The following is a 20,813-nucleotide window of genomic DNA, read 5'->3' on the forward strand; positions in this document are numbered from 1 at the left end:
TTCTCTAACTTAAACCCAAATCCTGTAACCGCTCTTCCTGTGTTTTTGCCTCTAGGCCTTTAATCATCCCATTTGCTACTCTGCACTTTTTCCAAGCCTCAACCTCTTCTTTGTAGTGACCAAAACTGGGTGTGGCCTTACTGAGGTTTTATCAAGCGGCACTGAGACTTTGGGTGATCCTGATTCAATGCCTCTGTTTGGGTAACTAAGGATCGTATTGGCTTTCTTGGCTGGCTCCTGTTTACAGGATCTTCCGCTGGGTCTCGCGGGGGGGGTGGGGGGGTTGCCTAATCGGTCCTGGTCCCTTTGGCTTTTCCTGGCTTTTCTTCCCATTAAGCTCCCTTTCGTTGGACAGGCTGCCTTGTCCGCCTCTGAGGCTGTGGGGCCCATTGGGCTGCAGGTGACCAGAGGAGACGTCTCAACACCGAGACCTTTTCATTGACAGACACTCTTACAGGTGCTACACATTCAGTGAGTCCTCCTCTTCCTCTTCCTCCACCTCGGGGGGGAAATGGCAGATGACGTGGAGCGTGGAGATGTCCTCAGAGTCGAAATAGTTGAGATTCAGGTGGCGGGCGATGCGGCGCCCAAGGCTGTCGACCAGCTGTTGGCAGGGGAGAGAAAGGAGTCAAAGCCGAGCCACAGCAACGGCCCTTAGACTTATATGCCGCTTCCCGGCCCTCTCTAAGCGGTTTACAGAGTCGGCCTCTTCCCCCAACAATCCGGGTCCTCATTTGACCCACCTCGGAAGGACAGAAGGCTGAGTCAACCTTGAACCAATCAGGATCAAACTGCTGGCAATGGGCAGAGTCTGCCTGCAATACTGCACTCTAAGCACTGTGCTACCACAGCTCCCTAGCAGAAGCCAGGCCAGACACGGGGGAGGGGGTCATACTCCAGCCCCTTCCTCTCTAGGTCCCCTCCCCCCTTGGGCGGCTTCCTTGGGGTTCAGTGTCCTGGTCTGCCTAGAGGGAGCCCCCCCTGGTCCCTGCAGCAGGTGGGCTATATGAGTTGGGTTGACCCTTCCTCGGTGCTTGTGCCATCTGGCATGCTTGGACTACAGTTTTCATGGTGCTCAGCCAGCACCCTTCCTACTGCCCCCCCCCCCCCCCGGTGCCTTCAGCAAATGTGGCTAGACTGAAGTCTCTTGGGAAAGGTATGGACAGGGGCAAAGGGGCGGGGGCAAAGCTGAGGGATAGGGCGCTGTTCTTCTCCCTCCTGAGTCGCTCAGGGCCCCATGGAAGGGGGGCGACTTCCTCAGCTGGGCAGGAAAGGGTTGTGCCAGGCCTGCAGCCCTCTTTCCTTGTGGGTCTTTGGCCACACTTTCCATTCTCCTGCTAGGCCTTTTCTATGGTGGGGAAATGGATTCGGGGTTTCCCAGATGGGCCAACGTGGCTCTCTTAATCAATTGGAACTCTGAGCAATCCTTTGCCTCGGACTCTGATTTAATTTTGGATGCTATTGGGAACCCTGACATTGTCTCTTTCTCGGGGGGGGGGGGGCGGGGGGAACAACGCATAGACCAACCCTAGAATGCTGGATGCTAAATGAATGTCCCTCGTCTTCCCTTGGAAGGGCCAGGGCGGGGCTGGCCCAGGGGTGATAAGCCTCCTCCTCCTCCTCCTCCTCCTCCTCCTCCTCCTCCTCCTCCTCCTCCTCCTCCCAGGGGGTTGCAGGGCTGCAGGGGGAGGGGAGGGCCTTTCTAACTGGAGCAAAGGAGGGGGGGGATGTGGCTGGGGAGGAAGCTTGGCGATCTGCTTGACCCCATCCTAAACATAAACCCTATCACTCACATCCCACAAGGAACCTGCCCAAGCCCTGCTCGCTGGGGAGCATGGGAGTTGTGGTCCAATGAGCTAAGAACATCTGTTACTCTTTCTATCTGCTGTGTTTTATAATGGATGATTTTGACGTTTTCACAGTTTTTATGTTATAAACTCCCAGTTGGATATGAAATGGGAGTCAAATAAATTTTATCAATGGAGAGACAGACAGACAGACACTATAACAGAGAGGGGGGGGGAGAAATAGATAGATGATGGATGGATGGATAGATAGATCGCTAGATAGATAGATCGCTAGATAGATAATCGATAGATAGATAGATGGATGGATAGATAGATAGATAGATAGATAGATAGATAGATAGATAGATAGATGATAGATAGATAGATAGATAGATAGATAGATAGATAGATAGATAGATAGATAGGAAAGAGGGGAAGGGAAGGAGAGAGATAATAGATATGGATAATAGATAGACAGAAACACAGACATGATAACAGAGAGAGAGAGAGAGAATCCCGCTTCTCCCCAGCTCTCACCTCGTGGTTCTTGGTCAAGTGAACCAAGGTGAGGACCTCCAGGCGGTAGCCGTTGATGATGAGGCTGTAGAAAACCGTCCCATGGGCTGAGAGAGGACAAGAGGAGGTGATGGGCCCTGGACCATCAACGGATGCTTTCACGCTTCCCGGCCAAGGTCTTCCCAGCCAGCCCTGGGCTGAAGGGCCAAGAGCCTTCAGAGGCCTCAAGGCTCCCTTTCCTGAGCAGAGACTTTAAGGACTTCAACGCCCAGAATTCCCCAGCCCATTCCCTGCAGTCGACCCCCATGAAAGAAGGAACCTACCAACAACGAACAAAGCTGAGGACGTGGGACTTGGTCTTTCAGTGCCCACCTGAGCCCACCACAAACAAACCCTTGTGTAGCTGGGCTGCCTTACATCCCCCCGAAACCTCCTCTCTTTTGGGGCCTTGGAGGCATCGGCCAGACGTGGCCTGAGGCACTTGGAGGCCAGCGGCCACTTCCTGCCAGGAGCGGCTCAACTCTTGACCCAAAAGGAAGCCAAGATGGGGGGCAGGAGCTTCTGGCCTGGGTGGGGAGGGGCAATGACGTCCCAGGGGAGTTTCAGAGAACTACGCCCCCTAGGAGGGGGGCCTCAAAGGGGTCAGGGCCAGGAGGAGGGAGGAGGGGCCAGAGGAGGGGCCTTTGAGGAGGACGGGGAGGGGGGGCTTCAGGTCTCCTGTGTGTCTGAGCCTGGTTTCCCCCTCCCCCCCTCCGTCCATTCAGCTGAGGAGAAGAGGGGGGGCTTCTGTCCTCCAGGGCTCAACCCATCATGAGGGTCAGGGCTGGGTTGATTGGATCAGCTGCACTGCTGGCAAGCAAGGTAAAGGCAGTCCTTGACTTACAACAATTCATTTAGTGGCCGTTCGAATTGCAACAGCACTGAAAAAAGTGACTTGTGACCGCTTTTCACAGGTACGACTGTCACTGCATTCCCCCCATGGTCACAATTCAGGCACTTGACAATCGACTCATATTTATGACGGTTGCAGTAGCCTGAGGTCCTGTTTTGCGACCTTTGGACGAGTGAAATCAATAGGGGAGCCAGTTCTGTTACTAACTGAATGACTGAAGTTGATTCATTTAACAACTGTGGCAAGAAAGGTTGTAAAATGGGGTAGAATTCATTTAACAACTGTTGCATAGCGGCAGAAATGTTGGGCTCAATTTTGATCGTAAGTCGAGGACTACCTGTAGTTGACTTAGCCACCATTCAAAGTTACAATGGCACTGAAAAAGTGACGGAAGTCAGGGGGGTGGGTTTGTGTGGGAGGTGGGGGAGGGTTAGGGTGGAGGATGGGGCAATATATATGTATGAATAAATTAGAAGATGGGACTAATGAAACATTGTTAGGCTAGGAGAAATTTATATTAAGAGTTATAGATGTTAAATTAGCTTAGAAAATGATCAATGTGTTATTATTAATTTAAGAGAAATTTATATAGTGTTTGTTGGGAGGAGAGGGGTTATGAGTAATCTATTTTAAGATGGGGGGAGGGGAGGGGGTAAAGTGTTTGGTATAATATTTGCATGTGAATTTTTGCGGGGGGGTTGGGGGGGTATAGCATTTGTATGAGATTTATATTGTGTGGAGGGGGGGGTGAAAAGGGGGAAAATTTGTTTGTATAAAACTCTTTTAATAAAAAAAAAAGAAAAGAAAAGAAAAAGTGACTTATGACCACTTTTCACACTTACGACCAATGCAGCGTCCCCGTGGTTACATGATCAAAATTCAGATGCTTGGCAACTGACTCATACTTATGACGGTTGCTGTGTCCCAGGATTATGTGATCCCCGTTTGTGACCTTCTGACCAGGAAGTCAACGTGGAAGTCAGATTCACTTAACAACACTGCTGTGATTCACTTAACAACTATGGCAGGAAATGTAAAACGGAGCAAAATTCACTTAGCAACAGAAATGTTGGGCTCCGTTGTGGTCATAGGTCTAGGAGGCGCAAGGGCCCCCCCTTCTCCCGGGGTGGGGGTGGGGGCGGGGGTGGTTACCATCTCGCTGGCTGACCAGCCGGACGTAGATCTGGTGCAGGGGCCCCTCGTGCCAAAGGATGCCCCGGATGTAGAACTGGTAGTACTCCCGGAGGTGGTTGATGATCAGCCTCCGCTTGCAGAGGTTGCTGAGAAACACCCAGAGGCTGGAGACCAGGCTGAAGATGAAGAAGGCCGAGAGGTCCTGGTAGGCCTGCAGGGGGAGGGCCAGGCTCAGGGAGGGGGGAGGGGCCCCCGGGGGACTCCAGCCAAGCCAGGAGGAGCTCGGGAAGAAAGGTGCGGTGGGGGGGGCACCGGGGGGGGGCTCTTTGGTCACCATCAGGGAGGCAGGGAAAGCTGGGAAGCCACGGAAATTTTCCTCCTCCTCTTTCTCAGCTCTGCAATCCCCACTCCTGCTAGCACAGCTGATGTTACCTAGTTGGGTAATGAAATGTCTGCAAGAAAGCTACTGAGGTCAGAACCCTCCATTTCTCTTCCTCCTCCTCCTCCTCTTCCTTTTCTTCTTTTTCCTCCTCCTCCTCCTCCTCCTCCTCCTCCCCACAAACCCCCCTCCCTTCCAGCACTGACCGTGTTTCCTAGGTTGGGTCCTGAAAGGTCTGGAAGGAAACCCCCAAAGGCCCCTCAGAGGAGACCCACCCGGGCGATTCCCAGGGAGCCACTTGGCAGCCCTGGAGAGACCTCTCGCCCTTCAGCTGGGCAAAGGGACGGGGACAGGGACCTGCCCGGGTTCCTGAACTGTGTCCTGAGCAGGTTCCGCAAGGGGAGCACCCAGCATTCAAGGGGGGGGGCTGGGTTGGGGGCAGATGGCTGCAGAGTTGCAGTCCAAGGCAGAGGCTGCCGGGTCCCTCTGGTCCCTCTGGGGGTTTGGGCCAGCAACTCCCAGGCTTCCCAGCCCTGGGCCCTCCTGCCTGGGCTCCCAGCGGCCCCCTAAGACCAGGAGCAGCTCCCAAAGGGTGGGACTGGAGGGGAAGCGAGGGGAGTCCTGGGGTCCCCAGTCAGAGCATGGAGAAGGACTCACCGCCGACGTCTTGAAGTAGAAGATGCTGGCGATGACAGAAAGGATGAAGCCCAGGAGGCCTTTCCAGACGGTGTCCTTGTAATACTCCATCACAAACACTGTGGGAAGGAGGCAGGGTCTCCTGGGGGGTCTTGGGGGTCTTTGCCCCCTCCCATCCCCCGGCCAGCCCTTCAAAACTCACAACATCCCCGGGGCAACTCCGATTCTCCCCCCTCCCTCAAGATCAGAAGGCCTCCACTCTCTTCTGTGCAACAGGTGGGTTTATTATCATTATCAGTCATTTATTTAGCAATAGTTTGACTAAGTTTAACTAACTTTTTCCCCTTTTTTCATCATTTAAAATTTTTACCAAATTTCCTATCAAACCTACACACACGCACACACACACACACACATTGTTATCCTTATCAATTATTTATCTAACTTTATCCATTAACACTACATTTTTAACATAATGCTCTAATTTTAACAAAAAAATTAAACCTCTTTTCTTAATCATTGTTTACAATGCTTAATTCTGCCATTTTTTTTTCCTTTTCTTTACCAATTTAATTTAACTTCAATCTTTTTTGGGCAGTCTTTTATAAAAATAAGATTTCCTCACCAGATGGACACACTTTCTCTTTCCGCTTTTCCTTCCATTGCGGAGCTGTCCCGACTTCAGCAGCTTGAGGCTGTGCTTATTGTCGCCAGCTAGAAGAGATTCTCTTGGATCAATCAGGAGCTTTGCGATGTCCCTGAGATCAGCAAGATGTACTCTTCCCTGTCACCATCTCTTTGGGATGGTTTAGGTCCAGATGGACCGTCCAGTGGCAAAAGTATCGACTGCAATCTCGGAGCCCCGAGATCGCACGTCGTATCGTCGCAAGCCAGCTCCTTTCGAAGCTTCTTCAGTTCTGACTGAATGGTGACTGTGAGTGTGAATGGAGTAACGACCAGATGACTGCATAGGAAGTTAGCACCCACCCCTCTCCTAGAAAAAATGAAATATCCTGGGAAATATTGAAAAAGGCAGAATATTATATTTCCCTGGATCAGAAATGGAGAAACATGTTTTTCAGCAGGAAGCAGACTCACTCTTAATAGCTCCCACCTTTGTCTATGGGCCATTAAAGCCCTGAGCCTGTCTATTCTACATAACAAAGATCTCCCCCTTTTTAGCTCCACGGTGATGGGATTAAGGCATGATAGTATTAGCCCTTTACCCATCTCACCACAGGGCACCTGGGAAGAAGCCAGGCTCAACCAAACGTGGACTCATAGCACAGCCTAGAGAGTTGCCCTGCGTGGCCCCATGGGAGTCTGACAACCAATCAGAAGACAAGCTCAGGATCAAAGGCCTGAGAGGGCATAAAACCAGGACTTTCAGCATCTCTGCCTCTCTTCTCTTCTTCTCCCAACATCTGGAAGCATCTGATCCCTGTTTTCTGTTCAGGAGCTCAAGCCATGTGATCCTGTCCACCATTAAACCATCTTTCCAAGCAGCCTCCGTGTTTCCAGTCTCTTTTTCCCCACTTGGAACTGAACCCAGAAGGACGTTTCTCCCAACAGCTGCCAGGAATATACGTCATTCCATTCTCCACTGAAGAAGCTTCTGGGATGAGAAGGGAAACGTCTTCAAGAAAGTCCAGCTGCTGCACCTTTTGGGCTCCTCCTTCCCCAGAGCTCTCCTTGGGCAGGCATTGGGCCACTGTCGCTGCTGGCTCTCCATTTGGAGGAGCTCACCCAACGGTGGGGTCTCTTTCTCCAACGCAGGGCTCTCCAGCCTTGGCAACTTTAGGATCCTAGGATTCCCCAGCTGGAACTCTGGGAGTTGGAGACCCCTTCTCCAAAACACCACCAGCTGCAGGAACAGCTGCGCCTGGTTACTAAATGGAGCCCTTTTCTGCATTCCCCTGGGGCCCTGAGCTATCAGCCAGAGGTGCTTCTCCCAGGGGCAAATGGACTTCCTTGCTTGTCTCCTTGGAAAGATTTCACTTCCCAGCCAAGCAGCTGAACGGAACTTTGAGAACTGGAGAAGCTCCTTGGAGGAGAAGCAAAACGTTTTCAAAGAAAAAACCTCCAAGAAAGTCCAGTTGTCTTTTGGGGAAAGCACCTTTGGGACAACCAGGGCCTGGGTCGGTGGTCCCCAACCTTTCCAGCTGTGCGGGCGGCGGCAGCGGGGGCAGAAGAGGGGATGGCTTCCCTCACACCGCTTGCGTGGCCCGGTTCTTCTCTGGCCACGGTCCAGCCCTGGGGCTGCAGAGCAAGGATTGGGGGCCCCTGGCCTGGGTGACTGGGGATCTAATGGGCATCGAACTGCAAACTGAAGCCAGTGGGTTGAAAACCATCTTGCAGGAGAGGCTGCCTTCTCTAGAAGAACTGCCAGACCGGTTTCCCAACCTTAGCCCAATAGACGGACTCTACGGGTAGTCCTCCACTTACAACAGTTCGTTTAGTGACCGTTTCAAGTGACAACGGCTCTGAGAAAGGGGACTGACGACCATTGTTTCCATTGACAGCATCCCCCTGGTCCCCTAGTGATCGAAGGATTCAGGCCCTTGGCAGTTGGCCTGCACTTATGACGGCCGCAGTATTCCTGGGGTCACCAGATGCCCTTTGGCCACCTTCTAACCAGCCAAGTCACTTCCCAACCCACTTAGGAACAGCTGCAGTGATTCACTTAACGACTGTGGCAAGAAAGGTCCTAAAACGGGGTAAAATTCACAACTGTCTCGCTTAGCAACAGAAATTTTAGGTTCGGTTGTGGTCATAAGTCGAGGACTTGCCTGTACTATGCCTTCTCTCCTTGATCCTCCTCGGCTCTAAATCTGAACTTGGTTCCAGCTGCAGAACAGCTGTTCTGGGGCTTTGGGCCAATCGTTTTCCAACAGCCTTCCCCCAACTTTGCCCTCCAGAGATGCCAGGTTTCCACCCCATAGGGAGTGCTCAGGGAGTGGGGCCGAGGGCTCAGGGGGTACAGGAGGTGACTTTGGCCCCCAAAGCCTCTCCAGGGGCTCCCCTCATTACATAAAAAATGTTGCGTAAAATTGGGCCCCAAATAAAAGCTGTTGCAAGAAGCACAACTATAGCGAGAAAGGTAATAAAATGGAACAAAAGGTGCTTAAAGACTGTCTCACTTAGCAACATAAATGCTGGGCTCTATTGTGGTCGTGAGCTGAGGACTCCTGGAGTCTGGGGTTCCTTGGCCAGAGACCAGAAGTGCCCGTCATGCTCCAAGGTGCATTTCTGTGCATCCTTCAGGGTGAAAGGGACCTGGCTGCACAATCACACCTTCTTCATCCCAGTCCTCCTGGGGGGCCAATGGCAGCAGCCCCCAGGGCTAAAACAACCCCAGGAGCCCCAAATCTGTGCTTGGTTGTCCAGCCCAGCCCTTCTTCACCAGATTCTGTATGCAGAACCTGGAGAGGCTTTGCGGGGGGGGGATCCCCCAACCCTCACACTGCCCCCCCCACCATGGAAAACGCCTTACCTTTGGGCTGCTGCACCTGGAAGGGGAAATATTTGTTTTCCTGGAGTTGCTCGTGGAGGTACTCCTCCGAATTGACAAAGCCACAATACCAGAGGGCCAGGGGGCCCCTCAGGATGGTCTTCAGAAACAGCATCCCAGGGTTCTGGGAAGGGGGAGGGGGAGGGGGAGGGAAGGGAAGGGAAGGAAGAAAAGAAGGAAAAAAGAAGGAAAAAAGAAAGGAGGAAGGAAGGGAGGAAAGAAGGAAAAGAAAAAAGGAAGAGAAGGAAGGAAGAAAAGAGGAGGGAGGGAGGGAGAAGAAGGGAGGGAGGAAAGGGAAGGGAGGAAAGAAGGAAAAGAAAAGGAAGGGAAGGAAGAAAAGAAGGAAAAGGGAGGAAAAAGAAAAGAGGAGAGAGGGAGGAGGGAGGGAGGAAGGGAAGGGAAGGGGGAAAGAAGGAAAAGAGAAAAGGAAGGGAAGAAAAGAAGGGAGGAAAAAAGGAAGGAAAAAAGAGAAGGAAGGAAGGAAGGAAGGAAGGAAAAAAGAGAGGAAGGAAGGAAGACGTGAGCAGAGAGGGAGGGGCAACACTGCTAGAGCAAGGAAAGGAAACCTCCACCTCCCTCTGATCACAGGAAAAGAGGTGGGAGATCCTTGGGGAGAAGGTGTGGGGACCCTGAGCCTCTGGGTACACCCCAAGAAAGCCCACCCAGCAGGGCGACACTGCCCTGAAGCTACCCTGGTGACCCCCCCCAAAAGCAGGGTAAGGTAGCAGGCTGCCTTTTTCTCTGCCCTGGGAGACTCGGCAGAGGCTCAGAAGCATGGGCACAGGGGTCTGCCCCCTCTGTGGCAGCCGCCCACCTGCGAATGGCCCCTGGGCGAGGTGCAGAAAGAGGGTGAGGGCAGTCTTTGCGCCAACAGAGGCTCTACAGTGTCTCTCGCGCTGGCACCAAAGGCCGCCCAAAGGCTGCCCGTCTCTCGTGGGCTCAGCTGGGTGCAGGCAGCCACCAGCCTGGCAACGGGGAGCAACAGAATGCCACCTTCATGGCAACCGGACCTCTCAGCCTCTGAGCTTCAGGGAGGGGGGCCACCAGGGGACAACCCCCCCCAGTTGAACCCCGACCAATCTACGGCCACCATAACCGCCTGCACCCTTGCAAGCAGCTCTGAAAGTTCCTACATCGACAAGTAGTCCTTGACCTACGACCATGACTGAGCCAAAAACTCCTGTTGTTAAGCAAGACAGTTGTTAAGTGAGTTTTGCCCCATCCTACCACCTTTTTTGCCCCGTTGTTCAGTGAATCACTGCAGTTGTTAAATTGGTCAAACTGCTGTTAAGTGCTTCCAGTTTCACCACTGAGTTTGTTCATCAGAAGGGACCCAAAAGGGGATCAGGTCACACACACACACACACACACACACCGGGACCCTGCAACCGGCATAAGTCCGTGCCAGTTGCCAAGCATGTGAATTTTGGATGCGACCACAGGGAGACTGCAACGGTCATTAAGTATGAAAAGTGGTCATAAGTCCCTTGTCAGGGTTCCAAGCAGCATCCAAAAGTAAATCGGAGTCCGAGGCAAAGGATCCCTCAAAGTCCCAACTGATGAAGGGAGCCACGTTGGCCCATCTGGGAAAACCCGAATTGTGTTTATGGCTACACATCACCTCACTCCGTACAATCCCCCCCCTCCCATTTTCCCCCCATAGCAAAGGAATAGCAGAATAATAGGAAGTGTGGAGGCCAAAGACCCACAAGGAAAGAGGGCTGCAGGCCTGGCATCCCCTTTTTCAGTGCTGCTGTAACCTCGGTCACTAAATGAATGGTTTAAGTTGAGAACTATCTGCATTTGACCCAATTGACCTGTTATATATTATACAATAGGAAAGAAGAAATAAGTTAAACAACAACAAAGGTAAAGTTCAAAGTGCTCTTTTAACCATCTGTTCTTGTCGTTTCCTTGCAGAAAGTCTATGTGGTTTCTTCTTTATCACAAATCCCCCCCCTCCCCGACCCTTATCCCCCAGTCCGGAGGTCAAATACCCCCCCTTTGGTTCTTCAACATGAAATATTTCCTTAGCCTTTTCCCTGGGAACTTTCCCAATTGCATCTTGTTCCCAAAGTTCATAAATCAGTGTTGTAAAATAGCAACGTCCATTTTTGTTTTGTTTTTAATTCACTTTTGAACGTTTTTAGTTAGTTTTTTGCCTCTGTTTTAATGTTATTTTGGATTTTAACCTTCGAATAAAATAAAACCAAACATAGGGAAAAAAGGAACGGGGCCCACCAGGGGTCACACCTGAGGAGACACCCACCCATCCCACACATACACACACACACACCTGCTGCTCTCTGCCCTTCCTCCTTGGGGCGAATCAGCCCAGGTGTGGTTGTGGAAATGGGGCACAGGGAGGGGAACTTGATGAGAGGGTGGGGGAGGACCCAGGGTGGGCTGGATGGGGCTGGGAGCTGCAAGCAGAGGAGGGGGAGGAAGGAGCCCCCACCCCCGTGTGTCTCTTGATGCCAACAGGACTCAACCGAGGCTCAGGGCAGGTTGCAAAGGTTCCCCTCTATCATCATCTTCTCTCCCACCCAGGAAAGCTCAGGGCCGGGGCAGAGGAACCACTAGCCCTCGCTGCCTCTCCTAGCGTCCTCAGAGTCACGCTATGCAGTGGTTTAAATAGGGCTAATTGAATAAACATGAACTACGTTCGGGTTTATTGTCTGAGTGGCTTCTCAGTAATGGTTTCTTGGGGGGTCCTTGGGGGGGTCTCTGAGCTTGGTTGGTTCCGTGCAGTTGGTTGATCACCAAACTAGATAACATCATGAGTGCAGCTGGTTACACACTCTCTTGCAGCACTGATGATGTTCCCTAGTTGGGTCAGGAAACGTCTGCAAGAAAACAGCCAAGGTCAGAGGGCCCCAAGGGCCCCTCATTTCAACCCTGAGCTATGAATATTCTCCTTTATCAACAGTTTCTTGCTCTGCATGAAAGAGGAGTCCAGCCACCGAGGCTTATGCACACTTAAAACCTATGCCCGGATTCACACAGAGCTTAACCAGGGGTGGGCTCCATGCGCCATTACTACCGGTTCGGTAGTAAAAAAAATGTGCGTCACTCACACCCACTCAGTCACATGACTCCCCCACCACCACCAAGCCACGTCCAGAGGAAAAGATAGGAAGATTGTGGGGATTTCTCCCTATCTACCCCCACCTTCCCTCGGCCAGTCACCCCCGTTTCCCCTCCCTTAGCGGCCCTAGCCCCACTTCCCCCCCCCTCTTTCTTTGCTCTATTACCTTCCGTGGCGGCTGGCCCAGAGTCTGGAAGGCCAGCTGACTGGAGTTTTCGGCAGCCCCCAACCAGCCGGCAGCTGCTGCTGCTGGGAACCAGATGGCTGGCAAAGGAGCCTCCCAGCCGCCCCCTCTTTGAGAGCTGCTTTGCAAAGCATCAGGCAGGGCGAACAGCAACCAGGGGGGGGGGGGGGCAAGCAACCAGCGACAGGGGGAACAGTTTGGGGGCTGGCCACTGCTACCCGTTCGCCAAACTTGGCAAAATTTCCACCACCAGTTCAGGTGAACTGATGCCAACCGGCTGAATACCAACTCTGATCTTGGAGTCCTAGTGGACAACCATTTAAATAGGAGCCAGCCGTGTGCAGCAGCTGCCAAAAAAGCCAACACAGTTCTAGGCTGCATCAACAGAGGGAGAGAATCCAGATCACGTGAAGTGTTGATACCACTTTATAAGGCCTTGGTGAGGCCACACTTGGAATACTGCATTCAGTTTTGGTCACGACGATGTAGAAAAGATGTGGAGACTCTAGAAAGAGTGCAGAGAAGAGCAACAAAGATGATTAGGGGACTGGAGGCTAAAACACATGAAGAACAGTTGCAGGAACTGGGTATGTCTAGTTTAATGAAAAGAAGGTCCTGGGGAGACATGATAGCAGTCTTCCAATATCTCAGGGGTTGCCCCAAAGAAGAGGGAGTCAAGCTATTCTCCAAGGCACCTGAGGGTAGAACAAGAAGCAATGGGTGGAAACTAATCAAGGAGAGAAGCAACTTAGAACCGAGGAGAAACTTCCTGACAGTCAGAACCATTAACCAGTGGAACAGAGGTTGCCTCCAGAAGTTGCCACTGGAGGCTCTTGAGAAGAGACTGGACTGCCACTTGTCTGGAATGGGGTGGGGCTTCCTGTCTGAGCAGGGGTTGGACTAAAAGACCTCCGAGGTCCCTCCAACTTATTCATTACAATAAATACCTCAAAATATTCCAGTAGGCACCCAGTTTCCAATATACGTGCATTTTAAAATTGTTCTAACCAAACCCTGGCTCGCCTAAAGCAGCCAAATTACTTGGAAGATGTAACCTAATTGTATTTGCATGCAAAAGCCATCAAATCTTACTGCACGCTGGCAGAGGTGGGCTGCACTTTCTTTCACAAAGGGCTCGCTGGTTGTGAGCGCACAAGCGCCCCTCTTGGAGAGCTTCAAACAGGCTCCTAATCAACCCAGGCAGCTCCAGGGAGTACAGCACGGGCAGCCCGGATCCCAGCTGGGCCAGCCAACGAGCCAGAAAGTGAGTTATAAATGGACACCATGGAGCTTTGAAGGCTGACCTATGGCACGCATGCCATAGGGGGCACACAGAGGCATTTCTGAGGGTACGCAAGGCGTTGCCCTGTCAGCTCCAGCACACATGGGCGCACTGGCCAGCTGACTTCGGCCTTCCATTTTCAGCCGTTTTTCACCCTCTGGAAGCTGCAGGGAAGCCTCCGGAGGGCGAAAAACAGCCCAATGCGCAAACCTGAAGTTGGAAAATGGGCCCTTTCTGGCCTTCGGAAGGCCTCGGGGGGGGGGGGGTGAGGGAGGCTGCCTTTGCCCTCCCCAGGCTCCTAGAAAGCCTCTGGAGCCAGGGCATGGGAGAGAGAAAAACAGATGTTCCGGTCTGAAGGAAGTTGAAAATTGGGGAGCTTTCAGCCTCCGGAGGGCCTGGGGGGGGGGGGGGAGACCTTTTTCGCCTTCCCCAGGTTCCTAGAAAGGGTCTGGAGCCCAGGGAAGGCAAAAAACAGGTCCACTGTAGTATCTTAGTGTGCAGCACAACATCTTTGCTATTTTTTCAGTTTGTAGTTTATTTATTCACTTAAGAACATTTATATGGCCACCACTCCATTCTGAGCAAACGTGAACATTGTTGACTCCAGATGTGCCAATGTGGCTCTCTTAATAAATTGGAATTTTGAGCAATACTTTGCCTTGGGGTCTGATTTACTTTTGGATGCTGTTTGGAACCCCGACATTAACCCGGATCTTAAAAGGGGGGGGACCATCCCTGACATCCGCCTTAAAATTGCCAAGTTTGGAGAGCTCTGCTCTAAGGAAGGGAAGGCCGTGTGAGGAGGCTGTTTCAGGAAAGGAACACAGTCAGGGCATCCCAGCAGCCACCAGAGAAGGCGGGGGGCAGCCCAGTCCAGTCCCCCAGAGATTTAAAGCGGGGTCCAGGTGTCCTGCCTTTTACCAAAGGACTGTGGGGGAGGGGGCATTCTTCAGACGTTATAAAGGCAGCAGCTTGTTAGGGTCCTTTGACAATTCCAGCTTCCAGAGCTCCAGAGAAAGAAGCCCACCCTCCTCCCAAGGGCTGAACTGGGTCAGCGGTCAAGTAAGGTCCATTGGAAGGTCAAGGGAGTAACAGGTAGGAAGACTTTATGGAGCAGGTGTGCCACCAGGGCCCTGCATGTCTCTGGAGTCTCAACCCATCCAGGTCGAGTTTGTCCCAAAGGTGCTTTTTCAAAAGGTAATTGGACTTGTTTTTTTTCCCCTGGAAGGCGTTTCGCTTCTCATCCAAGAAGCTTCTTCAGTTCTAACTGAATGGTGGTGGGGGAATTGGAAAAGAGTATTCTCAGAGGGAGGACTAACCACCAGAGGCCTGCAAAGCACATCAATCCTTCCCCACCAGGGAGAACTGAAGAAGCTTCTCGGATGAGAAAGCCCTTCTCTTTCTCCCCCTTCTCTCTCTCTCTCTCTCTCTTGTTCCCCTTTCTCTTTCTCCCCTTCCTTTCTCATTGACTCTCTCTCTTTTTCCCCTTTCTCCCCTTCCTTTCTTTCTCCCCTTTCACGTTGATTCTCTCTCTTTCCCCTTTCTTTCTTCCCTCTTTCTCTTTTTCTCTTTTTTCATTGTCTTTCTCCCCTTTCTCTTTCTCTCTTTTCTCCTCTCTCTCTCTCTCTGACTCTCTCTCTTTCTGGCCCCCAGTGAAGAAGCAGGTGTGGTGGGGGCAGAGAGAAGGTAGAATTTCTGCACCGAAGAGTAAGTGCTGCACCAATTACAGAAAACTCCTTTTATTCAGGCAAAACTTGAATCTACAAACATTAGAAAAGAGAAATACGTACAAAAGCTAGCGTTAAGGTGCTTCAAGATTTGTCTTCCTGATGTGGTGGGGAGGCCCCACTGAGGGGGGAGAGGGGGGGCAGCTTCAAATCAGGAGCAGAGGATCAGCCATCCTGGAAAACGGGGCGGGTGTGTGTTCCCAACTTGCTGGCCCAGAATTCAGGAGTGGCAGCTCTTAGGTTCCCCCCCCGGGGTCTCTGGGTCCTCCGAGCGGCTCAAGAGCTGACTCCAACACTGGTGGATTTCCTCCGGACCACGATAGACCTTCTTGCTGCCCCGGGGCAACTGGCGGCAGGACGAGAGGTTGAGGTAGGTGAGGGCAGGACAGCTGGCAACCAGGCTCCTGGCGTGATGAAGAAGAAAAAGAGGAGGAGATGGGGGGGGGACTTCCCTTAGGGCCATTACAGGGTTACAGGCCTCGACTTACGACCACAATTTATGTTGCTGAGACAGTTGTTAAGTGAGTTCTGCTCCATTTTTTTACCTTCCCCCCCCCAAAGTTGTTAATTAAATAATTGCAGTCATTAAGTTAGTAACACGGTTGTTAAGTGAATCTGTCTTCCCCAATTGATTTTGCTTGTCAGAAAGTCACAAAAGGGGAGATGGGAAGACACACTGCAACCGTCATAAATATGAGTCAGTTGCTAAACATCTGCATTTCGATCAGTGACCATGAGGATGCTGCAATGGTTGTTAAGTGGGAAAGATGCTTTTTTTCAGTGCTGTTAAAACTTCAAACGGTCCCTAAATGAAGGGTTGTAATTGAAGGACAGACTGGATGCAAAATGCCTCTGAGTCGGGGGGTGGGGGGTGGGGGTGGACTCTGGCCACGTGGCAGCATAGAAGGCTCAGGAATTCTGGGAGTCAAAGTCCATCGGTCGTAAGGTCGCCACAGTTGCCCCCCCCCCTCCATTGGAATAGAATGGAATGAGCTGGGACCTTGGGGGTCTTCTAGTCCAGGGGAACCCATACCATTTCAGTTAAGTGACTGTCGAGATCAGGGGTGTCAAACTCGATTTCATTGAGGGCTGCATTAGGGTTGTGTTTGACCTGGGGGGTGGTGGTGTTGCAGGGCCAGCTTGATGTCATGGGGGGGGGGGTCGCCTGTGGTGGCCTCAGTGCTCTGCCAGCAAAAATGGGCTCCCAATCTCCGTTTCTGGCTGGGACAGCCTCCTGCAGCCTCTGCCAGGGAGAATGGAGCTCGGGAGGCCGCTCCACGTTCGCTGGCAGGGGGCTGCAAGAGGCTGTCCCAGCCAGAAACGGAGATTGGGAGCCCATTTTTGCTGGCAGAGGCACCGCAGAAGGCCGGTCCTTCACTGTTTCCAGGGCAGCCCCGTGGGGCAGGTCCAGCCCAGAGGCCTTGAGCCAGGCACCCTGGTCTAGATTCCTTGGCATTGGCCTCCCTGAGAGAGCCAGGGCCGTGGGCCTCCAAGCCTCACAGAGTGCTTCCCCCACCTCCCCACAGCCAAGCCCCTGAAGGCACATGGCAGTGGGGGTCTTGGCCATGCCAATTTCTGGAGGGCACAAACGGCGTGATGCCCGCAATGCCCAAGCGTAAGGATCTCCAGGTGCCCCTGTGAGTCTCCCTCCTTTCGTGGCACCATAGGTTGAAGCAGCAAGGAACGGGGGAGGACGGCGGGCACTGCCCGGCTTACCTGACGGTCCTGAGGGCAACCTTGGTCCCCGTGAGGCTGAGGAAGCGCAGCAGCGGTGCCCCCGCCTCGCCCCCTCCCTGGGTGAAGGCAGCCATGGCCTGCTCCAGGTCTTCCTCGCTGAAGCTCTGGCTGGTCAGGTCCAGCTCCCGCAGGCTGTGCCGCCACTTCCAGGTGAGGAGGGGGCTGCCTTCCAGGGGCCGGGAGAGGCCACTGTCGCTGTAGTGCAGGCCCAGGTAGAGCTGCTCCAGATCTGCAGGAAATGCTTTGGAGGTCAGCAGGCGCCAGGACCCCCGCAGCCCCCTCCCTCGGGACACAGAAGGGGCCCCAGGGAGAGGGTCTCGGAAAGGCCTGCCCCACCCGGCCACCATCCTCTTGGGGGCACAAGGAGCTACGACCGGCTCCTCCACCAATCCACACAAGGACCCAGGAATTCCCCGCTGCTCCTGATGGGACAATCTGCAAAGGAGCCAGAGGCTGCTATTCAGCCCCCTGCATGGAAGACGCAACAGCCCTTTCCAGTCAATCAATTGGAATAGAGCTGGAAGGGACCTCGGAGGTCCTCTAGTCCAGCCCCATGCCCAAGCAGCAGACCCTCTACCATTTCAGACCAGTGGCTGTCCACTCCCTTCTTGAAAACCTCCAGCGATGGAGGCCTCACAACCTCTGGAGAGAAGCCATTGATTAATTGTTCAGGAAATTTCTCCTTAATTCCAGGATACTTCTCTCGATTAGTTTCCATCCATTGCTTCTTGTCTGGCCTTCAGGTGCTTTGCAGAATAAGTTGAGCCCCTCCTCTTTGGGGCAGCCCCTCAGAGAGTGAAATGCTGCCATCAGGTCCCCCCCCCCCCATCCTCCATGCCCGGTTCCTGCAACCCTTTTTCGTCTGTTTAGCCTCCAGGCCCCTCATCTTCCTCCCTACCAGATCGGCTCCTCCACTGCAGGGGCTGAGAGTCCCAGGGGGCGGAACTCCACCTGACCTCAGGTGGCCTCCATAAACCCATCCACCCTCTGAGGAGCCAGGGTTAAAAGCTTCCGTCAGCCAAACTCTTGGCTCCGTTTTGGGTTCCTTCCCAGTGGCGTTAAAGCCCCCCACAGCCAGGCAGTGAAGGAGAGGGGAGGGAAGGGCTCTTCCCCTTTGGTGGGTGATGCCATTCGTGCCACCTGTTTGGTGGGGAGGTAGAGCATCAGGCTAGAACCCAGGAGCCTGAGTCCTGCAGAGGCTCCATGCCAGCTGGGTGACCTTCGCTCAGCCCTGCCAGGAGGAGGCCGGGGCACACCGTTCCCAGAACACCCAGTTCCCCTCCCTTGTTCTTTGTCTGGGCTTCTGGTGCTTTGGCAGGAACCTGCAAGGGCCTCACACTCAGACCTGCCAAGGGGTGGGGCTAACTGGCTGCCTGGGGACAGGGGGGACGTCGCTTTTCTGCACCCACCTGGGCAGGTCAGCTGCTCCAGCCCTTCGGGCGTCACACGGACGCAGCCACGCAGGTCGAGGACACGGAGGCGGCTGGAGGTGCTCAGGATCCGCCAGAGCATGTGGTTGTCCACGTAGGAGAAGGCCGTGGTGGCCAGGCACAGCTCCTCCAGCTGCGGGAAGCCCAGGGACGGGGGGGAAGAGCTGGGCAGCTGCTTTGGGTAGTAGGTGAGGTTGGGCAGGCGCAGAACCTGTGGGCAAGAGGAGTGGGCAGAAGAGCTACTGACAGGCCACGGAAACCCCCCCCCCCGCTCCTGGGACAGCCCCCCAATTCTGACTTGGGGAGGGGGCAAGAGTGACCCCCTCGCACCTGCAGCTGTGGACAGGCAGCCTGGAGCTGTTCAATGGGCAGCTGGAACTCCTGGGTGCTTTGCTTGATTTCGGCATTCACCTCCAGCAGCCGCAGATCCGGGCAGCAGCCGCCCTGGGGAGAGGAGGGGCAGTGGGGGGGGGGGGAGGCAGAACCAGAGACAGTTGAAGAGCTTCGCTCAGCTCCGGAAGTCCCCAGTGCAGGAGGGGCTCCCTAGAGGGCTTTGCCCAACACAAGCCAGCAACCGCCTGCTGCCCCTGGCCTGGCCTCTTTCTGCGCTGCCAGGTGCAAGCAACGCCCGACTCCCGTAGCTCGTCTCTTGATGAACTCCGCAGTGCAGGAATCTCCCCGGAGCGTCTGACCCCCCTTGGAACGCACCGGTGTCCCCCGAACACCTGCACTTGCCCCGCCCCCAGGGAGGAATGTCTCTTAACCAACCTCCCCCTCGACTACGACCATAAGTGACACACATACACCCCCAAATTTGTGGCTGGGACAGCTGTTAAAATGAATTCTGCCCCATTTGACAACCTTTCTTGCCACATTTGTTAAGCCAATGGCTGCAATTGTTACATTAGTAACACGGTCATTAAGTGAATCTGGGTTCTCCAGTGACTTGGCTTGTCAGAAGGTCACAAAAGGGGATCAAATGACCCCTCAAAGGGTCATTAAACACACAGCGGTAAGAAGAGGACTCACTGCAAAGGCCCAAACTGGAAGCTGAACCTGGCCAGGAGTGGATGCCGCTCCCAGCAAGGCCCCCGACTCCAGCGGCCGCAGTTCCTTCTGGGACCCCCGAGGGACTGGGCTGCCCAGAGGTCCCGGGGGGCGCACAGGACAGGCGGGGACTCTGGCTAAAAGGGCTCCAGTGGCAGCCACCAACATCCGTGTCTAGATGGAAACTGTGGCCAGTGGGGAGAGCTCCCCCCCCTCACCAGGCCGGTCCCCCTGGGGGAAGGGGCTTCTCCATCTGGGGTGTCAGGGCCGGCCTTCGCAGGTCGCCCGGTCCGCTTACCACCAGGAGAGCCAAAATGGCACTCATGCGGCTGCTGTAGCTCAGGGAGAGCTGCTCCATGCGGGCCCCGGCCGTTTCCAGGAAGCTGGTGAGCGCCCAAGGGTCCACCTGGAGAGGCAGGAAACGGGGCAAGAGCTGCTGGTCGTCCCCTCCATCCTCCAGCAGAGCCCCCTCCCCAAGCAGGCTGCGGCTGCCAGGCCCTGGACACACACACGCACACACACGCACCCTGGCAAAGCCTCACCTGGGACCCCTGCAGGTTCAGGTTGACCAGCCTTGGGCAGGAGGTGGCCAGCAGGCAAAGGAGCTCGGCGGTCAAGCCCCTGCAGTGGGCAAGGTGCAGGGCGGTCAGGTGAGGGCTGGAGGCGGCCAGAGCCTGCAAAGACAGGGCGGGGGTCAGCTCCCTCCTCTGCGGAGGGCAGGAACGGGGCCACCCAGGAGACCCACCGGCCCCCGACTCACCTGCAGAACGGCCGGGACGAGGCTCTGCCAGTGGCTGAGCGTGAAATCGCGCAGGAGGGAGAACCTGCCGAGCACATAAGGTCATCGGTTCGGGTCCGGGAACCGGGGGGGGGGGTCGGAGAGGGACCGGGGGGGGCGTCCTCCTCCTCACCTGTGGGCGGCCAACCACTCCAGGGTGCCCAGGGCTCTCTTCTGCTGCGCCGGCGCCCACTTCTGCCCCGGGGCCGCCCAGAAGTGCCCCAGCGACACCCGCCGCCACAGCACCGGCGCCGCCGCCGCCCGAGACCACAGCCGGCACACGCAGGCCGCCCTGGGGGGGGAGAGAGGGGTCAGGCGGGGGGGTGTCCCGCGCCCCCTCCCGCCCTCGCCCCCCCACGGCACTCACCGGCAGAGGAAGGGCACGGCGCCCCCCTCGGAGTCGGAGGCCCCCAGCCCCAGGACGCGCACCAGCAGCTCCAGCGGCAGGAGGGACCCCCAGCCACCCCCGCCGGCCCCCGCCGGCCCCCCGCCCGCCTCGGCCACGCGCCGCCTCTTGCGCCGGCCCCCCCGCGCCGCCCCCCCGCCCTCCTCGGGCACCAGCAGCAGCGCCGCCCCCTCCTCCGCCGCCTCCAGCACCACCAGCCGCGGCCCCCCCGACGCCGCCCCCCGACGCCCCCGACGCCTCTTGCGGGGGGGCCCCGGGCAGCCCCTCCGCCGCATGGCC

General features: G+C 54.8%; 2 protein-coding genes across 2 annotated transcripts; both read right to left on the reverse strand.

Moving 5' to 3' along the window:
* Window positions 1-430: 430 nt before the first annotated feature.
* Window positions 431-15,333, reverse strand: TMEM249 (transmembrane protein 249). Its single transcript, XM_081953254.1, has 7 exons — window positions 15,200-15,333; window positions 12,110-12,632; window positions 8,838-8,979; window positions 5,366-5,463; window positions 4,348-4,540; window positions 2,325-2,410; window positions 431-604 (listed from the first exon to the last, which is right to left on the reverse strand). The coding sequence occupies exons 2-7, from the start codon at window positions 12,506-12,508 to the stop codon at window positions 461-463; spliced, it is 1,062 nt and encodes a 353-aa protein (XP_081809380.1). The 5' UTR covers window positions 12,509-12,632; window positions 15,200-15,333; the 3' UTR covers window positions 431-460.
* Window positions 15,133-20,809, reverse strand: FBXL6 (F-box and leucine rich repeat protein 6; the record flags this gene model as incomplete). Its single annotated transcript, XM_081953255.1, has 9 exons — window positions 15,133-15,540; window positions 16,853-17,102; window positions 18,283-18,514; window positions 18,634-18,747; window positions 19,649-19,756; window positions 19,893-20,024; window positions 20,111-20,174; window positions 20,262-20,420; window positions 20,496-20,809. The coding sequence occupies 9 exons, from the start codon at window positions 20,807-20,809 to the stop codon at window positions 15,357-15,359; spliced, it is 1,557 nt and encodes a 518-aa protein (XP_081809381.1). The 3' UTR covers window positions 15,133-15,356.
* Window positions 20,810-20,813: the final 4 nt, after the last annotated feature.

The sequence above is a fragment of the Natrix helvetica genome (genome assembly GCF_964273705.1).
Source record: "Natrix helvetica genome assembly, chromosome: 4".
NCBI lineage: Eukaryota > Metazoa > Chordata > Lepidosauria > Squamata > Natricidae > Natrix > Natrix helvetica.